The sequence below is a fragment of the Salvelinus fontinalis genome, chromosome 9 (genome assembly GCF_029448725.1).
Source record: "Salvelinus fontinalis isolate EN_2023a chromosome 9, ASM2944872v1, whole genome shotgun sequence".
Taxonomy (NCBI): Eukaryota; Metazoa; Chordata; class Actinopteri; order Salmoniformes; family Salmonidae; genus Salvelinus; species Salvelinus fontinalis.
This window is the reverse complement of record NC_074673.1, coordinates 49,446,207-49,473,150: the sequence shown is the minus strand read 5'-3', so window position 1 is coordinate 49,473,150 and position 26,944 is coordinate 49,446,207. Positions and strand designations below refer to the sequence as shown.

Sequence of the window (26,944 nt, the reverse complement as noted above, 5' to 3'; positions counted from 1 at the left end):
CCCCTATCTCGAACTTCTGAGTGGGAGACCTTCCCAGGCAGTAGCCTGCCTAGCTCATAAACTAGAATCAGGGTGCCCACTCTGTGCTGCAGAAATGGAACATAAATCGCAGAAAATAGATGTTGTGGTGGCAGCTGCAGAGAAGTACTTGGGGGTGTGAGATTTGACTTCAGAAGAGTTACAGGGTGTGTTGAGTGGTAGTGTCCCGTCCTCTCAGTTCATTGGCCTGAGGTGTAGGATCAGATCGGGTTAAAGTAGTGAAATAGGGTGTTGGGATATAATGAGTGTAAATGACATTTTTTTCTGTTTCCCCTTTTCCCTTGTTGTATCACAAAGTGTAATGGATATATACTATAGTTCAGTTGGGGGCGGTAATGCTACATATTGGATGCCAACCTCGGTGAAAACTCACGGAAGAAGAATAAACGTTTGCGCTCTCCCTTGGCGCTGAGCGGTGCTACAACCTAGCATTTTCATGACATTGCTGTGGAGCTTGTCACGTGACTGACTGTCTCGTTGTGTCCTAGTATGATCAACTTTCCCATATACTAACTGCTGCAGTCAACCAAGTAACAAGCGCAATGGCACTACGGGACGAACTTTTAAAGTCAATATGGCATGCTTTCACAGCGTTGGACGTGGACAAAAGCGGGAAAGTGTCCAAGTCGCAGTTAAAGGTATGGAAGTATATTTATATAGGAATGTGTTTTTGTCAAACAACCCCAGGCACATCGTTTTCTTTATATTACTAAACAATGTTGACATGCTCAAGCAGGAAACTCGTCCCGAACAGAGAAGTTGGCATCAAAGTGAAGGCCCATTGATTTTGGACGAAAAAATTCCGGACCCTTTCACTAGTATTAGAGGATGAGTTTGGGATTATTTAATTTTCGCCCAAATCATTTGCCTGTCTGTTACAGCTCAGATCCGGTGGTAGTCTGGTTAATCAGGTTGTAATACACAATTAATTGGTAGCCTATATACAGCCTGAAACGAATGCCTGCAAAATCGTGTAAATGTTCCTTACAAGCTAGAATGAAGTTACATGTAAATGTACTCTTATCGGTTGTCTGTGTGGTTTGTCCTTCAGCTAGCTGGTCGAAATACTTTGAGACAAAATAGCCACAGGAAAGCAGGGTTGTACTACTCGAAACCGGTCAAATATATACACAACTTTCTTAAAACATTAATACAGTATCTTAACAGCCTTTATATCTATTATAGACATGTTTGCGCAGTGGCGAACCTATAGGGCTTCAGTGTGTGACAGCAACCGTAAAAGCATCGTGCTCGTGTAGGAGTGCACTTTTCGTAAAACACAAAGGGCCAGTGTTGTAGTGGAGGGTATATGTTGGTATAAACCGTATACCCACGTTTTTTCAGTGGGCTTTGCGTATACTCACTTTTTAATACCTACTGATGTGTATCAAAGTAGTGTAGTAGAGGTATACGATGTATCAATTATGTAGTACAATGGAGAAGTCATGCACCAAGCAGTTTGCGATTGTGTAAAGCACGTGAAATATATTCACAAGCGCGCTGCGCACACAGCCTAGTTTGAGCAGAAAATCACTAGCAGGCAGCAAGAGTGTGCATGCAGCTCTCAACTGGTTTTGGCATGGAGCAGCTTACGGAATAATGACACTGGTAGCCGGTAGGATAGGAAATACGTTTCAATCTATATCTACAAAATAAATGCTAACTAAGGCAACAATGGGTATGCAAACTAGGTATTATAAAAGTTTAGTTCAAAGTGTTGGTTAGTAGGCTATTTGTGATGCGCAATTGTCATCATGGGATGTATGCATCAGGGGCGTAGACATGGGTGGGCCTGGGTGGACAAATGCCCACCCACTGGGGAGCCAGGCCCTGACAGTCCCACCCAATCAGATTGATGTGGTTTAAGAAAGGTTGTAGACTTAGACCTTTTGGTATTTATTCTATTAAAAAAAAGTGTGATTTTGAGAGTGAAAATCTGAATAATATATTGGAAAACTTGTAAACCATAGGATATTTTTTTTTCACACAGGGTGCCTTTCCTTTGCTGGGCGGGCTGTTTGGGAACTTTTTGGCATACCCACTTCTCCAGGCACCAATATGCCACTGCGTAGGGCCGATGGAAAGACGGCAGTCACACAGCATGATGTTAAAGGATAAGCAGTCCGTAAACTCAGACATAATAAGCCAGTAGGTCCCAATCATAAGAATACAAAAACACAACAATTAAGCATTTCCCAATCGAAATGTACAACTATTCCTTCCTATTGCAAAAGACATTTAATGTTTAAGCACACAAAGTAACCGGTGACCTAATAAAAGTGGAACTGACAGTGTTTTAATTACTTTGCAGATATGAAACAATCATATCAGTCATAAATATCAAATTCCCAATTTATGCTATAAAACCAACTTTATAAGAGGTTTTAAAAAAAGGTTTTATATGACTCAACGTTCCATGATGTACACTAAGGCATTGTTGGCGCAATAGATGGATGCAGTTCAATGCATGATTAATATAATTCACCAATACATTTCTTGGTAGTCCAAAAATATTGCTATCGGGTTGTAAATCACAGCTGGCCTGGTACATTTTTGCTGCCTCCATTCAGGATGCACTGTTACATTTTCAATGACTCAATGTTCTGAACAAAAACAGACAAAAAAAGCCATATCTATTTATGTAGCAAGCTAAAAACACGGAGCCTAGCATTAGCTACATAGCTAGCTAGCTGCTAGGAGGATGTCATGCCATTGGAGGAGTGGGTGAGTGACTGACTATTTCCCCTCATATATAATTTTTTGGTGGCTATACACAGGTAGAGATGCAGATGTTATTTGGTCAACTAGCAAGAACTTGAACGACTTTTATCCAGTTAGCATATCTCTCTTACTAATGCGCAACACCCTTGAATATGACCAGTGTCAGTAAACGTAGGCAAAAGAAAGTAATAATTCATCAAGAATGTTCTAGATAACATGTATACAGCCTAACCAGCTCTGCTACAACGAGTAAAATGGTCAGAGTGAGGTGTTCTCTCATGTTTCTGGGAGTAGCTAGCTAGTAAACTAGCCAACTTTAGCCAGTTAGCTTGGGTGCTTGGTTGGGACAAGCATGCATTGGCAGGCAAGCTGCAGAAGGACGAGGAGGCTACAATTCCCCATCATTTATCAGTGTAATTTTGACGGCCAACTAGCTGAAAAAGTTTGAGAGGGTTTATCTAATGTTCCTTTGTTAGATTTGAGCTAATCTTGCTCTGGCTAGCATTAGTTGTTGATGTGCATAACTGAGGGAGAAAGATACTACCTTTTTAATGGTTGTTGGCTCAATAGGACTGTAAATGTAGGAGGACTCCTGTGGTGTTTACATATTTGCAGAAATCCATTCAGGTGTATTTTGTGCCATTTGGTGAATGCGTTCTAATGATCTAAAGTCACGCTGTTGTAACTAACTGCCTGTAAACACACAGTCTCGTTCAAAGTGAATGATGGCAGGCCCGTGTGGCAAATGGCTTGTTTGTATAAAGGCCTACTGTAGCTCTGATTGGCTATAGCGCATCGGTCTGTGTAGACTCTGGTCCTGGACAAGACAGATGTTTTTATTCGGTTGTATTTACTGAAGTGTCTATTAATTGGCCAAATGCAAGGCTGCTTTCCCACTCTATATTACTATATAATTTTCACACTCCTTGGTATACGTAATTCCTAAACATTCTAAGAATTTATGAAAATGTAAAAATGAAATCTAAGTGGTCGCTGGTCAGAAAATGTAAAATAAGTGTAATTCTTCCTATATAACCAGATTTTAATAAGATTTAATGTTACTAAAATGCTTTTAGTTCCACTTTAAAATGCAACAATGTTTCACACACAAGTTATTTTCAAAGAGCTAACCACAAGCGCACTGCAATAAACACTGATGACAACGAGCGCCAGAGAGGGGGAACGGGAGTAGACGTGACAACTAACTTTACCTAGGTGCCCTGAACCAGCTCTCTAAAGACGATCTACTGGCTCTCTAGAAAGCCATTGTTTATTTAACCTTTATTTACCTATGCAAGTCATTTAAGAACAAGTTCTTATTTACAATGATAGAAGTCCTCCTGCGGGGTCAGGAGGTATGATTAAAAAGGACAACACACATCGCGACGAGACACCACAACACTACGTAAAGTGAGACCTAAGACAACAACATGACAACCAACATGGTAGCAATACAACATGGCAGAAGCACAATGTGGTATCAGCAAAAAACATGTTACAAACATGATTGGGCACATACAATAGCAAGAAGGTAGAGACAACAATACATAATTCGAAGTAGCCACAAGAGTGTCCATGATTGAGTCTTTGAATGAAGAGAGAACTGTCCGGTTTGAGTGTTGTTTTTGCAGCTCCTTCCAGTCGCTAGCTGCAGAAAACTGAAAAGAGGAGCGACCCAGGGATGTGTATGCTTTGGGGACCTTTAACAGAATGTGACTGGCAGAACAGGTGTTGTATGTGGAGGATGAGGGCTGCAGTATGTATTCCAGATAGGGGGGAGTGAGGCCTAATAGGGGTTTATAAATAAGCATTTATTTATTGCGACGGGTATACAGAGATGACCAGTTTACAGATGAGTATAGAGTGCAGTGATGTGTCCTATAAGGAGCATTGGTGGCAAATCTCATGGCCGAATGGGAAAGAACATCTAGCCGCTCGAGAGCACCCTTAACAGCCGATCTAGAAATTACGTCTCCATAATCTAGCATGGTTAGTGTTGTCATCTGAATCAGGGTTAGTTTGGAAGCTGGGTTGAAGAGGACCGATTATAATAGAGGAAACCAAATCTAGATTTAACTTTAGCCTGCAGCTTTGAAATGTGCTGAGAGAAGGACAGTGTACCGTCTAGCCATACTCCCAAATACATGTATGAGGTGACTACATCAAGCACTAAACCCTCAGAGGTAGTAATCACACCTGTGAGTGTGTTTTGACATAAAGGTTTAATGCTTTTCGACCTGTCTCCAAATTAATGGAATTGGTTCAGAGTAGAGGTCGACCGATTAATCGGAATGGCCGATTTTAATTAGGGCCGATTTCAAGTTTTCATAACAATCGGACATCGGTATTTTTGGACAGCAATTTGGCCTTTTTTTCTCCGCCTTTATTTAACTAGGCAAGTCAGTTAAGAACACATTCTTATTTTCAATGACGGCCAAGGAACGGTGGGTTAACTGCCTTGTTCAGGGGCAGAACGATAGATTTTTACCTGGGGATTCAATCTTGCAACCTTACAGTTAACTAGTCCAACGCTCTAACCACCTGCCTCTCATTGCACTCCATGAGGAGCCTGCCTGTTACGCGAATGCAGTAAGAAGCCAAGGTAAGTTGCTAGCTAGCATTAAACTTATCTTAGAAAAAACAATCAATCAATCATAATCACTAGTTAACTACACACGGTTGAAGATGTTACTAGTTTATCTAGCGTGTCCTGCGTTGCATATAATCGATGCGGTGCACATTTGCGGAAAAAGGTCTGTCGTTGCTCCAACGTGTACCTAACCATAAACATCAATGCCTTTCTTAAAATCAATACACAGAAGTATATATTTTTAAACCTGCATATTTAGCTCAAAGAAATCCAGGTTAGCAGGCAATATTAACCAGGTGAAATTGTGTCACTTCTATTGCGTTTATTGTACTCTGCGTAGGGTATATGCGATAATAATAAAAGTTTTGTTTTCGAAATTATAGTTTCCGGATTCTACCATATTAATGATTTCTGTGTGTTATTGTGTTATAATTAAGTCAGACCGAGATGAGATCGTCAGAGCCCTTGTGAGACCATATGCTGACACATGCACATTTGTGGCCTGCTGGAGGTCATTTTGCAGGGCTCTGCCAGTGCCCCTCCTTGCAAAAAGGCGGAGGTAGCGGTCCTGCTGCTGGGTTGTTGCCCTCCTACGGCCTCCTCCACGTCTCCTGATGTACTGGCCTGTCTCCTGGTAGCGCCTCCATGCTCTGGACACTACGCTGACAGACACAGCAAACCTTCTTGCCACAGCTCGCATTGATGTGCCATCCTGGATGAGCTGCACTACCTGAGCCACTTGTGTGGGTTGTAGACTCCGTCTCATGCTACCACTAGAGTGAAAGCACCGCCAGCATTAAAAAGTGACCAAAACATCAGCCAGGAAGCATAGGAACTGAGAAGTGGTCTGTGGTCACCACCTGCAGAATCACTCCTTTCTTGGGGGTGTCTTGCTAATTGCCTATAATTTCCACCTTTTGTCTATTCCATTTGCACAACAGCATGTGCAATTTATTGTCAATCAGTGTTGCTTCCTAAGTGGACAGTTTGATTTCACAGAAGTGTGATTGACTTGGAGTTACATTGTGTTGTTTAAGTGTTCTCTTTATTTTTTTGAGCAGTGTATATGGTACCAGTATACCCTCCCCCCCCCAACAAAACAATGACAAAATGAATTAAATTTTTTTTAAATATTATAATAATTTTCCCCCGTTGCAGGTGCTCTCTCATAACTTGTGCACTGTGATGAGGATCCCCCATGACCCGGTGGCCCTTGAGGAGCACTTCAAAGATGACGACGAAGGCCCCGTCTCTACACAGGGCTATATGCCCTACTTGAACAAGTTCATTTTGGACAAGGTGAGCCCCACATATAGTAGTTTTATTAGGATCCTCATTACCAATTGCACATGCAGCAGCTACTCTTCCTGGGGTCTACATAAAACATACAAATACATGACAAAGTAAAGAACAGTTTTAAACAAGAACAACAAGATATTACATTCAAATATACTGAACAAATATAAATGCCACATGCAACAATTTCTAAGAGTTACAGTTCATATAAGGAATTCAGTGAATTGAAATACATTAATTAGGCCCTAATCTATGGATTTCACATGACTGGTCAACGGCACAGCCATGGGTGGGTCTGGGTGGGCATAGGCCCACCCACTTGGGAGCCAGGCCCAGCAACTGGGGAGCCAGGCCCAGCCAATCAGAATGAGTTTTTCCCCAAAAATGGCTTTATTACAGACAGAAATACTCCTCAGCACCGCCTTGGACGATCCTGCGGGTGAATAAACTGGATGTGGAGGGCCTGGGCTGGCAGTCAGCATGCCAATTGCACGTTCCCTCAAAACTTGAGACATCTGTGGCATTGTGTTGTGTGAAAAAATCACATATTTTAGTGGCCTCTTATTGTCCCCAGCAAAAGGTGCACCTGTGTAATGATCATGCTGTTTAATCAGCTTCACTGGCAAAGGAGAAATGCTCATTAACAGGGATGTAAACATATTTGTGCAGAATATTTGAGCAAAATAAGCTTTTTGTGCGGATGGGAATTTTCTGTGATCTTTTATTTTAGCTCATGAAACACCTTTACATTTTTATGTTTATTTTTGTATTTGTTTTTAAAGCTGAACTAAGATTTTTGCCTGAGTAACCTCTTGATTAGATATGTATTCAACCCCCTGAGTCCAATACATGTTAGAATCACCTTTGGCAGCGACTACAGATAAGTCTCTCTGGGAAAGGTTCTAACAGCTTTCCACACCTGGATTTGCCCATTTATTCTTTTCAGAATTCTTCAAGCTCTGTCAAATTAGTTGTTGATCATTGTTAGACATCCATTTTCAAGTCTTGACATAGATTTTGAAGCAGATTTAAGTCAAAGCTAACTCTGCCACTCAGGAACATTCATTGTCTTCTTAGTAAGCAACTCCAGTGTAGATTTGGCCTTGGGTTTTAGGTTATTATCCTGGTGAAAGGTGAATTAATCTCCCGGTATCTGGTGGAAAGCAGTTTAATTTTTTGACACCACCTGATATAGAGGTTCTGGATGGCAGGGAGCTCGGCCCCAGTGATGTACTGGGCTGTCCACACCACCCTCTGTAGCTCTGTGGTTGAGGGCGGTGCATTTTCCATACCAAGCGGTTATGCAGCCAGTCAAGATGCTCTCGATGGTGCAGCTGTAGAACTGTTTGAGGATCCGATGGCACATGTCAAATCTTTTCAGCCTCCTGAGGGGGAAGAGGCACTGTCATGCCCTCTTCACGACTATGTGGGTGTGTGTGGACCATGTAAAGTGCACGCCAAGGAACTTGACACTCTTGACCCACTCCACTACAGCAATGTGCTCTCCTGTAGTACACAATCATCTCCTTGGTCTAACTGATGTTGCGAGAGAGGTTGTTGTCCTGGCACCACGCTGCTAAGTCTGTCCTCCTCCTTGTAGGCTGTCTCATCACCGTCAGTGATCAGGTCTACCACCGGCGTATCGTCAGCAATCTTGTTGGAGTTGTGCGTGGCAACGCAGTCGTGGGTGAACAGGGAGTACAGGAGGGGACTAAGCGTGCACACACAACAATCTTACATAGTTATTTCCCCTCTTGTCCAGGTGGGAGAGGGCAGTGTGAAGTGCAAATGAGATTCCGTCATCTGTGGATCTGTCGGGGCTGTATGCGAATTGGAGTGGGTGCGGGGTGTCTTGGATGATGATGGTGTTGATGTGTGTCATGACCAGCCTTTCAAAGCCTTCATAATTACAGATGTGAGTGCTACAGGGCCATAGTCATTTAGGTAGGTCACCTTGGAGTTCTTGGGAACAGGGACAATGGTTGTCAGTTTGAAACGTATTGGGATTACAGACTGGGACACGGAGAGAGTGAACATTTCAGTGAAGACACTTGCCAGCTGATCTGTGCATGCTTTGAGAACCCATCACTGGTATTCCGTTTGGCTTGACGGCTTTGTGAGTGTTAACCTGTTTTGTAAGTTTTACTCACATTCGCCACAGAGAGCAAGATCATGCAGTCATCTGGAACAACGGGCTTTCACGCAAGACTCAGTGTTCTATTCCTCGATGCGAGCATAAAAGGCATTTAACTCGTTTGGTAGTTCTGCATCACTGGGCATCTCACGGCTGGGTCTCCCTTTGTAATTCTTTATCAACTGCAAGCCCTGCTACATACAATGAGCATCGTATCGACGTTGTATCTGATGTAGCGCTATATTCTCTTCTGTCACTTCCTCAAGTTCTCATTGCTCAAGTACTTAGACAAGGTTTCAGGAACCGAGATATGACATAGACAAATGTCAAGAGCCCCCCCCCCCCCCACCCAAGTGGCTATGACCCTACCACACAGGGACACTCCACCCTAAAGGTCGTGTGTGTGTGACTCTTCCTCACTGACTCACTCCACTTGTCAGACAATGACAATGACTCAGCTGGAGAGACAATCAAGTCCATCGCTGACTGTTCCACAGAATTCCCCATTCTCCCATTTGGACCTCTGCAGTCGCTCACTTTGTGGAGCACATCATTCCTTCTAGCCGACTAACCCTGTAGAAACCTGAAATGCATTGTTCATTGGAAGCTCTGATGTCAAAAGGGGAATGAAAGAAAGCAAGGCTCCACAAACGTCAGAGCATCAAAATAGTTCAAGGCTTGTATTCAACATTTTAAGGCTGCTATGGCAGAACTATTTCCCAATTTTTCATGTCTTGCTTCTGTATAATTCTGTATTTATAGTATGCTGACGACTTTTTTCACTGTGTCATTCTGCTTTGTTTGCAAAGTTAGTATGATGGTTCAAATTAGGCATAGCCTTTGCCTAGACCTCAACATATTTCGATCCAGCTTTCATGATCGAGTAATCCATTGGCGCTATCATATTTTTGATAGATGTACCTTTTTTTTTTGTCATTTAATTTCACAATTACATTTGTTCCCTCTCTCCTTTTTCCTTTTGACTTCAGTATATAAACGGGCATCTCTGTGTGGTGTGATAATTTGACGATAGGACGTTTCAGCCTCCTGGAGGACCCAAGGACAGTGATAAGACTGTTTGTAAACCACTTCCACTGCAGAGAATACTAATGAACACGTGTATCTGCAGTGGAGAGGCCGTGACAAAGCCCCCCATTGTTGATGTGCAGAGAGTGGGAGAATGGCAGGGATTGAGGTAGAGGGAAAGGGAGCCACTGCCTCAGTCTGGACCGGCTAGTACGGAGCGAGAACGAGCCGAGGAATGACATGACATTGTGAGGACAAGGAGAGAGAGCTGTTAGTTCATACCAATCCAACTTTCACAACTTTTCTACTGCTCCTCCCTCTGCCTCTATCTGCTAACCTCACTGGTGGTACTGTGAAACTATCCAACAGATTCATCAACAATGATAGAAATGTATGAATGTATGCCATTATTGTGGATATATGTCCATCTATTCATTAAGGAGGATGTTTTAAACACTCCTAAAGATGTCCAGGCTCCTGATGATGATGATGAGACACATGCAGCTTGCATTTCGATAGTATCTCTGTTTGTTTATCTGCTGGTTATCTCTTGCTATTTTTAAATAGCTGCTCATCAACGTCAGGCCCATCTCTCTGTTGTGTTTTATCAGGACTGCTCCGATGTATCAGTTGAGTGAGTCCTACATCTGCATAAACGGCTCAGTGAGCTGAGGGTAATGCAAATGTCGTGTCAGCATGTCCTGTGTTAGAACAGTCTTCTATTCCAGTGCCACTGTGGGTGCTCCTAATCTACATGATTCTGCGGAAAGCTTGCCAAGAGTTCCCATGGAAACGCCAGTGTATGTTCATTCACTGCTGGAAGAAAACATTTCCCTTCTACAGCACTGATTGTACTGTTTTCAAGGGTTTTCCTCCCTTTCTGTTGTCGAATTTGAGTTAAAGGGGAAACCCGAGATCCATTTTTGGACTTTTTAAATGAATGATAGTGTGGCAAAAAGATAACATTGAAGATGTCCTGAGTACAGGACCAGCTTATTGTCTAATTTGTGTTTTTCCTCATATGAAAAATGCCTGTCTCCAGCCAAGTGACATAAGAGAAATGTTTCCTGATTTCAGGTCCAGGACAACTTTAATCGGCAGGATTTTAACAGAATGTGCTGGACCCTGTGTGCCCGGAAGAACCTCAACAGAACACAGCTCCTCATCTCGGATGAAGACGCCTTCAAGATCTGGTGCATCTTCAACTTCCTGTCCGAAGACAAATACCCACTGGCCATAGCCACTGAGGAGGTAAGATTAGACAGGGGTCGTGTTCATTAGGCACCCAACGGAAGGAAAAGGACAAACGGCCAGGCACTGTCCAATAAACGCTCATTTCTGTTTTCTTTTGCAAAATGTTTTAAAACATTTTCGGCGCGTGTCCTAATGAACATGACCAGGGCTCTGATGCTGGCACATTTAGCCCCAACACAAACCTCACTTTGTGCAACATTTGGGTTGATCATTACCAGCTAAATCAGTCATCGGTTGTAAAGCTAATTAGTCAAGCTCACGATACAACGTTATTTTCGTGCTCCGTAGTGCACATCAATGAAACCTCTACCTCTGTCACAGTGGACTACAGAAGAAGGGAGTGGGTTATGGGTAAAGAATTATTGTTCTGATCCACTGTTGCATTTTACATACAGTTTTGGAGAAACACCCTCGCCACTCCCAATCCGCTCTCACAGGAAAAGGAAGTTAGCAACTTCCTGTTTTTTTATTTATTAATTTAACTAGGCAGGTCAGTTGAGAACAAATTATTATTTACAATGACGGCCTACCAAAAGTCCTGCTGCGGGGGCTGGGATAAGAAAAAATATATTAATTAATATAGGACAATACACACATCAAGACAGGAGCGACACCATAACACTACACTACATAAAGACAGACCTAAGACAACAACACAGGGTGGCAACAACACATGACAACAGCATGGTAGCAACACAACATGGTACGAACACTATTCGGCACAGACGACGGCACAAAGGGCAAGAAGGTAGAGACGTGATTTAAGTCTTTGAATGAAGAGATTGAGAACTGTCCAGTTTGAGTGTTTGTTGCCGCTCGTTCGTCGCTAGCTGCAGCAAACTGAAAAGAGGAGCGACCCAGGGATGTGTGCGCTTTGGGGACCTTTAACAAAATGTGATTGGCAGAACAGGTGTTGTATGTGGAGGATGAGGGCTGCAGTAGCTATCTCAGATAGGAGGGAGTGAGGCCGAAGAGGGTTTTATAAATAAACAGAGGTAGTAATCACACCTGTGGGAAGAGGGGCATTCTTCTTACCAAACCACATGACCTTTGTTTTGGAGGTGTTCAGAACAAGGTTAAGTGTAGAGAAAGCATGTCGGACACTAAGAAAGCTTTGTTGTAGAGCATTTAACACAACATCCGGGGAGGGGCCAGCTGAGTATAAGACTGTATCATCTGCATATAAATGGATGAGAGGGCTTCCTACTGTCTGAGTTATGTTGTTGATGTAAATGGAGGAGAGCGTGGGGCTTCTCGACAATGCAACAACAATAAGAAATAAAAGATAAGAATACGAACATGAAGTAAATGGCTCAATAGAATAGTAAATATTTTAGCATAAGTATAACACAGGAAGGCACTTTATTTACACATGTTGGGGGGGGCAAGTGTTTTAAATTGTGCACTATTTAGAAATCATAATAATAGTATGGTAGCAGCAGTTGTGATGTGAGCGCATGTGTGCTAAGGTGAGGAGAACCAGAGCATGTGGTCAGTCCAGTTCAAGTGTTCAGCACTCTGATGGCTTGTAGGTAGAGCCTGTTGGTATCAGACCTCATGCATTGACACCGTCTGCCTGACGGTAAGGGAGTAAACGGCTCGTGGCTGGGGGTGTGTTGGGTCCTTGATGAAGCTGCGGGGCTTCCTCAAGCACCGCTTTGAGTAGATGTCCTGGATGGGTGGGAGCACCGTCCCATTAATGTACTGGGCCATCTTCACCACCCGCTGGAGGGCCTTGCGGTCGTGAACGTAGCAATTCCCATACCAGGCCGTAATGCAACCGTTCGGGACGCTCTCGATGGTGCAGCAGTAGTATTTGGAGAGGACCTGAAGTAGTAGTATTATTTATTGGGATCCCCAATTAGCCGCTGCTCCTGTCCTATGAGCCGTTCCGGCTCACACAAGCCAAGGATTCGTGCGGCTCACACAAGCCAAGGATTCGTGCGGCTCACACAAGCCAAGGATTCGTGCAAGTCCACCCACCTACATAATACAATAAGCGTCCCTGTGCGTGCTGACGTGTGTCTGTGTACTCACCTGTCTCTTCCCAACCCCCCTCAGATCGAGTACTTCCTGCGCAAGCTGACAGAGGCCATGGGTGGCAGCTGGGTGGAGGAGCGCTTCGAGGACTACAAGCTTGAGCTTTGCACCAAGCAGCAGTGCCTGAGTGCCTGGGAGATAATCACCCTGGTGGGCACTGGCACTTTCAGCAAGGGCATGGACCGCCAGACCCTCTCTATGGGCATCACCGAGGTCTTCCACGAGCTCATCCTTGACGTATTCAAACAGGTCGGCCTCAGAGCCATTTATATCTCCATGCCTTGGCAAATGTTGATGTCAACCAACCAAGCCTTTTTTATAGGAACCACATGAATATTGACGATTTTAGAATCTCAAATGCAACACTACAAATGGTGGCTGTGCGGCGGTAAACTAAGCAATTATACTGAAACGGCTCCTGCTAGTTTTTCAACACCGATATTAACACAAACCGACAAAGACAGAAACACAAAACTGTCTGAGCGTTCTGTTTTTCGCTTGCTGCAGGGCTACATGATGAAAAAGGGTCACAAGAGAAAGAACTGGACAGAACGCTGGTTCCTCCTGAAGCCCAACTCCATATCCTACTACGTGAGCGAGGACCTGGCAGAGAAGAAGGGTGACATCCTGCTGGATGGAAACTGCTGTGTGGAGGCAAGGAACACTAAACGACAACAGTAAACAACAACGACCAATGCTCATACATTCATTTGAACCCTTAACCTAACTATAAAATGCATGTTGGTGGAAGAGTGTAAAAAAAAATATGAAATTGTCTTTACAGTCGTTACCAGATAAGGAAGGGAAGAAGTGCCTGTTCTATGTCAAATGCTCCGACAAAAGCTATGAGATCAGCGCGTCAGATAAGAAGAGGAAACAGGAATGGATACAGGGTAGGAAGTGGACGTATTTCATTTGTATTTAATCAGAAATGAAAGCACTTGTAAATTGCTCATGCTGTATTTATAGATTACAAATGTATATTGTTTTTGTGTTTCGAATCCTGTTGTCTAATGTAACTAGTTCTCAATTCTCTCACCATGCAATTGATCTCCTGTTGGTATTATGGAAAGTATAGGACTGGACATCTAGACTTTATTTATGGGTATAAGTACAGGGGCACGTTCAGCAGAGCTCAACATTGTGGAACGTTCAGATAGAAATATGTTATTAATCATGTCAGAGAGGCCTGACTATTCTACATAAGTAGTCATATCAGCTTTACTCATCACATTTCTATCTGTAACATTCCACAACATTTCCCTATACTGAACATGGCCCAGCCTTGGACCTGACCCCTGTCTGGTGTCTCTTCTCCATTTCAGCCATCCAGACGTGTATCAGTCTGCTGAAGCTGGGCCGGCCGGCGCCGCACCGCGAGTCCCGCCAGAAGCGGAGGGAGTTGAGGCAGAAACAGCAAGCGGAGCAGGAGGAGCTAGAGCTCAGGATGAGGGAGCTGCAGACGGCCAACGAGAACAAGCAGCAGGAACTGGAGGCCATGAGGAAGGTGAGCTCACTCACAACGGTCAACGTCCTCCCTTTGCTACTATGACCTTTTCAAACTACAGAGTTGAGCTGCCCTGTGCTGGCCTAGTTATGCATCCACAATGTGAAGGGGAAAAAAACTCTAAGTCAGCACATTAAGGTAGTGTAAAAATGGTAGGTAACACTTTACTTGACACTCAGCGTCATAACACATTATAACCATGTCATACGTCATAACAGCTGACATAACTTGTCATAACCTGTTATAATATGGTCCTAACACTGTCATGACACATATATTTAGACCTGTTGTGACATACAGTATATTGCGTTAATTTATGGCTGGTTATGACACCTACATAAGTGTCAAAACCCGCAAAACGTTCCATTACATAACAGCCTACTATATATATATATAGATGGCTGGTTGTGTTATATATATATATAATATATATATATTAGTCATCAGCAACATTGCGAGCAATTACAATGATCATTTTACAGGGTCTAATATATGTATGTATGTATGTATGTATGTATGTATGTATGTATGTATGTATGTATGTATGTATATATGTATATATATATATATATATATATATATATATATATATATATATATATATATATATATATATATATATATATATATATATATATATACACAATAAATATATAGACCCTGTAAAAGTATCATTGTAATTGCTCACACATTGATATCAGACATGCACCTACCCCAATGCTCTGTTGCTGATGAATGCAGGAGCAGATTTCAGGTGCAGGACAAGACTGATGACTGATATAAGGGCATGTACCTGATAGGCCTATCTGGCTTATATGATTAGGATGGTCATAATGCTTATTGACAGTGTCATAAAGTATATTTTCTTAGTCCAAGTAAAGTGACACAGGATGGTCATAAGGCTTCATGACAGTGTCATAAAGTGTATATCTCTACAAGTTATTTAAAATATGACTAAAGAATTTATTAAAAAAATTAAACAGGATTTTAGAAACAAACTTTCATACAAAAGGATACTTCTTGGCGAGGAATTTTATGGGGGGGAATAAATGTGGGTTTGACACTCTTGTGTAGGTGTCATAACCAGCCACACAATACCACATCACAACAGGTGTAAATATATGAGTAATGACAGTGTTATGACCATATCATGACAGGTTATGACATATTATGACATGGTTATGGGTGTCAAGTAAAGTGTTACCAAATGGAGTCATTAGAATCTGTTTCCACCTACTATCTCCACTGTTCTTAGTCTAGTCTGGAAGTCACGAGGATAGTTGCTGGTACACATTTAAAACAGTCGGGGGGGGAATGTGGTTCATCTCCGTCATCGCTTAAATGAAGAGAAGACCTGTGAAATGACAGTTCTACTTAAGGATGTAGGTCACCTGAAAGACTAACTTTAAATGTGTGAAGTTCCTCCCACAGATACAGTTTGTGGTATGTAGATTCGGTGCCATGTGTGCTTCTGAATGTTAACAATAGAATAGCCCTACTTTTTGGTTTCCTCAATGGTTTCGCAATGTGAGAATGTGGGTTGTGCTGTTCAGGGGAATGAAGTGTGTGTGTGCACTTAGCTTTTTGTCACTTCCACTTCACTAATTTTCCCAGTCAACTCTCTTAATACTGATTAAAGTTCTTTCAGTCTGGCCTTTTGATGCAGTTTATTCACAGTTGAAGTCCAATTATCACTGCTCAGTTGGGTCTTTAATTACAGATGAAATGTCACTTAAATGAGATGTTTCCTCATTTCACTCGGCAGCTAAAAACATGGACAGTTAAAATCAAATACATGATGGCAATATTCTCCTATACATGCGGTAAAGAGGTCAATGGAATGCAGACCATTTGGCGACCATTCAAAAAATCGGATCTAAGAAAGTGGATATTCGTCAAATTCGTCCTAATTTGTGTTCTAACAGGCCCACAATGTGGTAGACTGTATTTGGTTGAATTCCATTGATCTCTTTAACACATGTATTGAGCTGATTTTATATTAACAAAGCAGTTCCGGTTATGAGTGAAAAAACATTTGGAAATGTGATTTCACTGGTCGGTGTTACTGTACTAACACTTCATCTTCAGTATGTTCAGGCCCTCTATTTTCTGTAGAGATTGGTAAGAAAGATGGTGCTCTAAGTTCCAGTACATACCAGTGCTTCTCTTCAATACCCATTGTAGCAGAGCTCTTATAGATGAGACCCATGACTAGTCATCTGGACAAGCTCAAATGAGCCATACAACAATACCATAAAACTTTATTGTCCAATGTAACACATGCAGTGTAGCTGTGGACAATCATTGGATTTATTGGGGCAACAATGTCCCTGTGTCTGAACGTTCATTGTGCCCCTAGTACTCGATGTATAATGAATGAACAACAATCTCCCATTGAGGTGCAACAAGTTCCCGTCTCTCATACTCCCCAGTCCAGGACAGGTCTGTGGTACACACAGGACTGGAGGGTGAGGGGTCGGCGCCTTTTATTAACCCTGGGTTCACTTGTACACGGTAGCCATTCTGTGATCGGTTGGTCACTTCACACTAACCTGCGGTAGTGATTGAGTAACGAACGACTTAGGTCAATTGACAAGTCACGGCTGCACGGAAAGAGTCAAATTAGGATTCATCGGCAGTTTTGAAGATGGCACTGTCGTGGATAGCAGCTGTTTTACAGGGTCCTGAACAATTCTGCTGTTCTTATGTTGATTTAAACGTATTTTGTACGTCATGTCTCCGCCATTCCTTTCCTATGACCGAAAACGGCTTCTGGAGGTCAGAACAGCGATCACTAATATTGATTTCTACTTCAACAGGTCGGCAGCTCTAGACGTTCGGCTTACTCCGGATTCAATTAACAACCAAGTTGAATTTAAAATAACGTAGTTATTGGAAGGGACAGTTCAAACAATGAAAAAAGTGTCCTGCCTGCCATTGTGTTGGTGAACAGCTGAAGGATGGGGCTGTAGAAATGAACCGCCTTCAAATACATAGACCGAGCTATGGATGCAAGGACTGAACTTCCATGAGATCAAAATGACAGTTTGAACCATGTTTTGAGGTTATACAGTGTTGGTTTACATGTTCATTGTTTACAAACAAGGTTATGTTTTGGGTCCTGATTGGGTATGACAGTTGAACTAAGCGCATGAGGCATTTATAAGTTAACAGTGCCTTCAGAAAGTATTCATACCCCTTGACTTATTGCACATTTTGTTGCAGCCTGAATTAAAAATGGATTCAATATATGTTTTTTCTCACCCATCTACACACAATACCCCATGACAAAGTGATGGGAATGTTTGCAAATTTATTTGAAAATTAAATGGAGAAATATCTCATTTACATACGGTACCAGTCAAAGGTTTGGACACACCTACTCATTCCAGGGTTTTTCTATAAAAAAATAAATAATAATATTAATTCTACATTGTAGAATAATAGTGAAGACCTCAAAACTATGAAATAACACATTGAATTATGTAGTAACCAAAAAACTGTTAAACAAATCAATCTATTTTATATTTGAGATTCTTCAAAGTAGCCACCCTTTGACTTGATGACAGCTTTGCTCACTCTTGGCATTCTCTCAACCAGCTTCATGAGGAATGCTTTTCCAACAGTCTTGAAGGAGTTCCCACATGCTGAGCACTTGTTGGCTGCTTTTCCTTCACTCTACAGTCCAACTCATCCCAAACATCTCAATTGGGTTGAGGTCGGGTGATTGTGGAGGCCAGGTCATGTGATGCAGCACTCATCACTCTCCTTGGTCAAATAGACCCTACACAGCCTGGAGGTGTGTTGGGATCATTGTCCTGTTGAAAAACAAATGATAGTCCCACTAAGCGCAAACCAGATGAGATGGCGTATCGCCGCAGAATGCTATGGTAGCCATGCTGGTTAAGTGTGCCTTGAATTCTAAATAAATCACAGACAGTGTCACCAGCAAAGCACCCCCACACCATCACACCTGCTTCACGGTTGGAATCACACATGCAGAGATCATCCGTTCACCTACTCTGCGTCTCACAAAGACACGGCGGTTGGAACCAACAATCTCAAATTTGGACTCATCATACCAAAGGACAGATTTCCACCGGTCTAATGTCCATTGCTCATGTTTCTTGGCCCAAGCAATTCTCTTCTTATTATTGGTGTCCTTTAGTAGTGGTTTCTTTGCAGTAATTTGACCATGAAGGCCTGATTCACACAGTCTCCTCTGAACAGTTGATATTGATGTGTCTGTTACTTAAACTCTGTGAAGCATTTATTTGGTCTGCAATATCTGAGGCTGGTAACTCTAATGAACCCATCCTCTGCAGCAGAGGTAACTCGGGGTCTTCCTTTCCTGTGGTGATCCTCATGAGAGCCAGTTTCATCATAGCGCTTGATGGTTTTTGCGACTGCACTTGAAGTAACATTCAAAGTTATTGACATTTTCCGGATTGACTGACCTTCATGTTTTAAAGTAATGATGGACTGTCGTTTCTCTTTACTTATTTGAGCTGTTCTTGCCATAATATGGTATTTTACCAAATAGGGCTATCTTCTGAATACCACACCTACCTTGTCACAACACAACTGATCTGCTCAAACGCATTAAGAAGGAAAGAAATTCCACAAATTTACTTTTAACAGGGCACACCTGTTAATTGAAATGCATTCCAGGTGACTACCTCATGAAGCTGGTTGAGAGAATGCCAAGTGTGTGCAAAGCTGTCATCAAGGCAAAGGGTGGCTACTATATGCTATGTTATACATATTGAAACCATGCAATTCTTTTAATTTTAAATTGAACCTTTATTTAACTAGGCAAGTCAGTTAAGAACAAAGTCTTATTTACAATGACATCCTAGGAACAGTGAGTTTACTGCCTTGTTCAGGGGCAGAACTGCCTTCTCAGCTCCGGGATTCGATCTCGCAACCATTCTGTTACTGGCCCAACGGCTCTAACCACTAGTCTACCTGCCACAATAACTTAGAACAATGTGGAATGCAAACATGTTCAACGTATTTTAAAAAGATGGGATATGGCCTACATTTTGTTTCTGTAGGCTATTTAACAAACTAGGCTATAATGGACTAACATTCGGATTGGAGTTGATGACACCGCAATACATAAGACCGTAAATACACAATTTGAAGCAACCACATATTTAGCCATGGAGCACGTTTTGATTGGCCAGTGAGGAGCAAGCCTCTAACTTTTGTATTAATCAAAACCCAGCCCTTTCGCGCTACCACCAGCTGCAGTCCCATAATTCATGGAGTGAAAATGGCAAAAAATAATATTTCTGACACAACCTTGGACCTATAGCGCTTCCGCCAGTGTTAAGATTTATCATTGTGTCAGGTGTATCTGTCGTCAATTATGCTCAATTATGTAATGACTGTTCCCTCCGCTATTGGTCAGAAACTGGAGGAGGCGGCGGCCAATGCGGCAGAGGAGGAGAGGAGACTCCTGCAGACGCAGACTGAACAACAGGATCGCTACAGGGTGGACCTTGAGAGGGAGAAAATGGTACCTACCTACACACAATTTAGTGACCAAAAGAGAGATTGTTTTGACTGTAAGCGACACCCACAGCTGACTACTAAACACTATGTGGCCAGCTACTTATTTGACTTCAACAATTTGGGTCGCACCCCTTTCGTTGGCTACTATTTCATTACGCTGGCTTTTCAGGGACCCACTGCACCCAGTAAGAGTTCTCTTCATTTATTCAGTCAATTCTTGGGTCCTGAAAAAGGATTTCAACTTTCTAGTTATTTTATCCCCCTGTTTATGCTCATAACTTCTGACATGTAGTCCAGACATCCTACTGGCAGACTTTATAAATGACATCAGTTTATAGGACCATCTATCAATGAGGTGTTCCATTTATTTTATTCCCTAAGTCAATGTCTGCTCTGTTTCAGGATGTACCCACAAGGGTTGCGTCCTTTTTTCCCCCTGTTATAAAAAAAGAAAATTAACGTCATTTTTACATATTGGCATTAGCAATGGCAGGTGTTTCCAATCAGTAACTGTCATAGCCTGAATTGTAGGGCTGAATGATAGGAAGTTAGTGGGCTTAAGATAGAAAAGGAAGTGAGTGGTACACAATGGGTTAAATAAGTGATTAAAAGGGATAGGTCACCCAAAGTAGAGTTTTAATACATTTTAAGTAAGTTAAATGAGTGCTACAGCCTACTAAGCGCCGACTCCTAGTGAATGGGTCGTCCGGTCCAAGAGCACCACTAGATTTAGTCTTGGATACCTGTAGGGCTCTTTATACAAGTGTCTTCTCGCCGGTCCTCAGGTGCGACAGGAGATGGAGGAGCAGGTAGCTCAGAAGTCCACTGAGCTGGAGCAGTACCTGCAGCGCGTCCGCGAGCTGGAGGACATGTACCACCGCCTGGAGGACGCACTGGAGGAGGAGAGAGGCGCCAGGCAGGACGAGGAGACGGTTCGCAGGCTCCAGGCCCGGTCAGTGCTCCACACACACAGAAAAGCAGGCATATATGCATGCACTCTTGAGATGAATGTACAGTGATGGACTTCATTGTCTCTCTGGCTGAGTCACTGTAATTGTCTGACAAGTGGAGTTTGTCAGTTAGGAAGAGGGAAACGCGCACACACACAAAGCCCCCCAATGGATTCACGAGGGGGCTACACACACGTGGGCAACAGTCCCTCCAGTACAGAAACACTTCCTTCCTTCCTCTGCTGACATTTGTGCTTCTCTGGGCTCAGCACTTCTCACATTGTGTTCTGAGTAGGGAATTTGTGTGGGTGTGCGTGCGTTGCGTATATACGCTAGGGTGGATTTATGTTTGCAGTGTAATTGTGCTTTTTGATCAACGCATCTCTTTTTTCCCTGTTTCGAATGTGACACATTCTGTACTATCTGTTCCCTGGACTTTCTGTCCACGTCTCTCCAGGTTACTGGAGGAGGAGGTGACCAAGAGGGCTGAGCTGGAGCAGATCCACCTCCACCAGCAGAGGACCATCACTGAGACGGAGGCGGAGAAACAGGAGTTGGAGAAGGAGGGAACGGCCAAGGAAAGTGCCCTGCAAGCTGCCATGCTGCAGTTGGAGCAACTAGAGAGTGAGAGGCAGGGGGCACTGGAGCAGTACCAGGTGAGACATGTATTAGGGTCGGTTTCCAGGATTGAAGATTTACGGCCTGCTTCTGGACTAAAATGTACTTTCGACAGAGGTTCTTCATTGAGCATGCTTTTCAGTTCAGGAGTAGGACTAATTTTGGGTCTGTTAGAACTAAGGTGCTTTAGTTGTGGTGCTAGAACAATGCCTAATTAGATGTTTAAGGGGTGCTAGAGCGGTGTCTAGGCAACTACTACCAGACGGCAATTGTAGGGGGCACTAGAGTTCTACAGGTGAGCCGTGGGTTGTCCTGTTTCAGTATTAAAAACCAACTTCCACTTAATTTGAAAATGAGATGACTTACTTGTACAAATCGACTGAGATCGTCTCTTCTTTGTTTGTCACAGGAGGTAATGCAGAAACTGGAGGACGCAGCGAACAACACCAGGACCTGGAAACATAAAGTGGCCCACCATGAGGGATTGGTCCGCCTCATTCAACCAGGTAACACAACACTATATTACTGCGCACTTTCCCTCTCTCCTCCTTTTATCAATACTCTCTTCATTTAGCTAGATTTCCTCTCTGTCTGTTCTGGTATTTTTCTTTCTCACCATCTGTGGCCTGGGCGCATCTCAATAATCTAAAGTGGCTTCCTCTCCTCATTTCCTTTCCTTTGTCTGCAGTGATGTGAAAGACCTTTATGATTTTTGTTTTCTCAGGTTCAAAGGGGCCTCAGAATATCACTAACTGGGGCCCAGCAGCCTTCACTGAGGCAGAACTAAGCCTGAGGAAGAAAGATTGGCAGGAGAGGAAGAACCGACCCGCCCAGACCCAGTAGAGCCCCCATTCAACACACTCATGGTTGCTGAAACATTGATGGAACATTGATGCAACTTTGCCCTCAGTGTGAAATGTTGCGTCTTCAGCATTCATTAACTCAAAAGGGAACAGGGAAGGCAGGCTCGCTTTTACACAGATACCAGGGTTGTGTTCATTAGGCACCAAATGGAAGTCAACAAACTGAAACAGTGAGGGCCTACCTAGGCTGTTTGTCCAATAGGAAATTGTCTTTTTCCATTGCAAATCGATTTGAAACGTTTTCTGTTTCGTGCCCTAATGAACACGACCCAGTTCACAGCAGGTGCAGCACAGATCTTTATACTACCTGCATAGCCTGATAGTAAAATGAACAGACAGATTCAAATTGCTTTCATATGAAGGAACTGAAGGAGCTGCACGCTTGACACTAGTAATTCAATGTCTGAGGAAGGTGGAGTGTGGTCCGACACGTTAGATTCCTTTAATCAAAACGTTTTTGACCGTGTTTTGATTATACATTTTTTTCCTAAGGGATTTCACAATTGTTTGTGTCTTTTGTAAATGTATAATTGCATAATTTTAATCAGGTTCCAATGTTTGGTTCCATTGCCAAAGTCATAGCACTTAATAACCCATAAAGTAGTATGAACAAAACTCCATGTTAACATCATCAAATTTCATTACTCATGAAAATAATAATCAAATAACTAGCCATCATAGTGTACTACTCCCATTTTATTAAATGTAATTTTTGCATACACATACTGAGAAATGGGACATTTGCGGTGTTACACTTGAAACTTTGCTGCTACACTGTAATGAAAAATTGTACAGTAATCGGAGGTATTATCAATATTAAAATACTCAAAGTTTTACGGCAACATACTGTACATTATGGCGCATTGTGGGAAAATGTTATGGGCTAGGAAAGAATTGCTGTATTTCAAATGTTACTGTAATTTCACCACACAGAATACAGTACCGTATCATATCTTTGGTGCACCAAAACACCTTTATTTTTTTAAACCTTTAACTAGGCAAGTCAGTTAAGAACAAATTCTTATTTACCATGACGGCCTACCCCGGCCAAGCCTGACGACACTGGGCCAATTGTGCGCCGCCCTATGGGACTCCCAATCACGACCGGTTGTGATACAGCCTGGAATTGAACCAGGGTCTGTAGTGACACCTCTAGCATTGACATTCAGTGCCTTAGCCCACTGCGCCACTCGGCAGCCCTCAACAAATATTTTGAGGAATGCCTTGTAAAGGCTGTATTTGTTGCACCTGTGAGCAAGTGTGCTCTATCACTTTAACTCCTATATGGTTATAGTGTCCCATCAATAGAACTCCCCATGTTGTAGTCCTAAATACTGAAAATGATTTACTGCCATCCTTATGGGGGAAATTAATGGGGTTTTGGGATAAGGTCTGACGTTAACACAGGCTTCGGAGATCTTATATGTTTTAATCTATGAGATATCAGTCGGGTACCATAACCTATGTGCTGTCATGCTTGTGTTGATTACAGAAATGCTTCAAAATTCACAGTGACGTTTACCCGATGAAGAATATCTCATAGAACAAAACGTGTAAGGTCGTAAACCTGTGTTTACCACAGACTTTATTTTCAGCGTTTATCCAAAACACCTCCAAAAACCTGATTAATTTCTCTAAAGACTTTGGCCAACGAGCCATGGCGGAGTTGGTGCCTACAAAAAGACATCATTACTATTGATCTCTATTTAAATTCTACAGGGGACAGATTGGAGTGGCACAAAAATGGTTAAGCATTGTATCTTCATGTCCTTTTGGTCTGTTTTGCCCTGTAGTTCCAGCCAGTTTAAAAGCCTTTGTTGGCCCCTAGAAGTATGATATAAAACACCCAAATATTCATTGATAGGCTGTAATGTGTAAACACTTCACCTAGCAACCACCCGCTTGCACCAATCCTTTGTAATTACCGTAAAGTACTGTGAAATACAAACCCCTCCCCTCAATCATCCATTCATTCAGATTACGGGAGCATTTATTTATTTTATTTTATAATAGTACATTTTAAGGTATTGTACTCTGTCATTACACAGTACTTTTATACCGTATTTATATTACTGTAGGTGTACTGGAATATGAAATACAGATTTTTTTACCTGCCACTGAGCTGCCTGTAACTGCCAAATTCACAGCAACCCCTTTACAGTGTAGCAAATTACAGGGCTTTGTAGCACGGTGCCAGAACCACACTCATGGTGGGGGATGGAGTTGTCATTTGTGAAATTGTCAGTATACAACTTCTTGTATTTTGTAGTCGTTAATGTGTTTTAAATAGCTGAAGACTGATTGTTTTATTACAGGGTTCAATCTTAAACAATAATTGTATGCAGTTGTTGCAAGGATGCACACGTAAGTAGAGAACTGATTGTTGATATATCATGTAACAATATTCACAATAGAACGTAATAGACACAAGACCCCAGTCTCTAATTGCTATGATGCTGCCATTGAAACAAGGGGAATGGTATGGTACTTTCAAATTATGTACTCCAGGGGGCACTATAGTTTTAAAAACGCAGGTTATTCTTCATTTGGTCATCTCCTACACATAATTGACTTTAATTTATGTCATGGATAATACATGTTATGCTGTTAACAGTGTGTGTGTGTTTGGGGTCCCTATTTCCATTACTTCACTGCACAAACCCTCCACTTTCTAAAATATAATCTACAGTGAGACGTAAACCAAGATTATCTGCATAAGTGTTGTATTTATCTGCCGAGAAACTTTAACTTTCGTTCATATTGAAATAAATCGTTTTTATAGATTTTTTGGAAGTGTCTCTAGTCCGTAGCTAGGTTTCCATCCAATTGGCCACAGATTTTCATGGCAATATTAACAATTCCGAATAAAGACAATATTCGCGTTGTCCCACCAGCGACGTGTTTATCCAATTGACCTGTTGTGGATAAAAGGCTGTGCCGTTATGATGTAGTGCACGTAAAAATACATTTTCAACTCTACTGATGTTGTGTTATACAGCGAGTGTTCCCACCTTAGTATTGACACATGCGATCTAGCCAACAGATCGCAGATATGACCTGAGATTATTATGGCCAAAAGAGCGGCAGCCAAGCATCGATAAAGTCACCAGAATAAGACCCTCGATATTTATTTGTAAAGGCGCATCAAGCTCATACCTTTGCACTTTCACCACCCTATGAAAACCATCGTCATTTATTTAATCTGTAGCCTAATAAACTGCACGCTTTCCCCACGAGCCATAGTAAGAGGACCACACGTCATTGCGTGACTAGAACTTTACTTCGATGTGATGGTTATCAGTGGTGGAAAAAGTAACACATTTGAGTAAAGACACCTTAACAGAAACCGCAACTCCCAGGTATTGCAAATACCTGGAAATGTAAAAACGAAGGAATTTCAGGTATTTGCTGTGAAGGGGTACTCCAAGTTAAGGAGCCTTAAGTGTCTCTGGACATGCTCTGTTTGTTTTGAGTTTATAATACTCAAATAAAGGGGCTACGCCATAGTGTCCTTGGAGACAATAAACCTCTCAGGCATTGTTGGTTTAGTAAAAGTTGTGACCTTAACCAAGCATCTGGCGAGACACAGTTTATCAGAGTATGTGTACATCATTAGTCTCTAAGGTAGGTTTAGGTTAAAAAGTCTGCAGAGAATTTTTGTTCAGGTCAATGATTCATATGTCCTTGCTCAGCTCATAAATGGAGATGAGTAACAATACATCAAAATGTATCTTCGTACAAAATGTAAAATACCCTAAATGTACCAAAATAAAATACAAAATGCAGTGCATTACTGTTATCGTATTATGGTCACTGTAGTGAAGGTATTAATAAATTACATTCATTGAGGGGAGATGGGGTTTGTATTTTACCATATATCCATGGGATTGGTGCAAGCAATGACTGCTAGGTAATGTGTTTATATATTACAGCATATCATTAATACTTTTTTTGGTTACTACTTGATTCCCTATGTGTTGTTTCATAGTTTGTCTTCACTATTACTCTACAATGTAGGAAATAGTAAAAATAAAGAAAAACCCTTGAATGAGTAGGTGTGTCCAAACTTTTGACTGGTAATGTGTGTGTATATATGCACAGTATTACACTGTTATTGTGCTGGAGAATGGAAATTAGGTTGAAAAGTGGTGGAATTGTACTTTAAGGGTAAAAAATGTTTTTTAGACAAGTTAACTGCATAGAGTAGGCCATTCAAGGAGTTGACCTGATGGTGCCCTCTGTCATCGGCCTCCCCTTCCTGGAGGAATAAAGAAGCAAAAGAGAAAAGCCTATGTGACTATGCATATATGATAAACCGAGAGTAGCAGTAGTGTAAAAGAGGGATTGGCAGATAGTCTGGGTAGCCAATGTGTGGTGGCACCGGTT

At 42.1% G+C, this 26,944-nt stretch overlaps 1 protein-coding gene across 2 annotated transcripts; it reads left to right on the top strand.

Annotated features, from left to right (window-relative positions):
- The first annotated feature begins 513 nt into the window (after positions 1 to 513).
- swap70b (switching B cell complex subunit SWAP70b) lies at positions 514 to 26,610 on the top strand. 2 transcript variants are annotated; one of them, XM_055934717.1, is made up of 12 exons: positions 516 to 677; positions 6,509 to 6,649; positions 10,884 to 11,057; positions 13,122 to 13,349; positions 13,608 to 13,754; positions 13,885 to 13,993; positions 14,426 to 14,607; positions 20,024 to 20,131; positions 20,913 to 21,079; positions 21,535 to 21,733; positions 22,105 to 22,201; positions 22,420 to 26,610. In XM_055934717.1, exons 1-12 carry the CDS (start codon positions 582 to 584, stop codon positions 22,536 to 22,538), a joined length of 1,767 nt encoding a protein of 588 aa, XP_055790692.1. In that variant the 5' UTR covers positions 516 to 581; the 3' UTR covers positions 22,539 to 26,610. The 2 variants fall into 2 exon arrangements, with proteins under 2 accessions (XP_055790693.1, XP_055790692.1); XM_055934718.1 differs by lacking the exon at positions 13,122 to 13,349 and having other exon boundaries at positions 514 to 677.
- Positions 26,611 to 26,944: the final 334 nt, after the last annotated feature.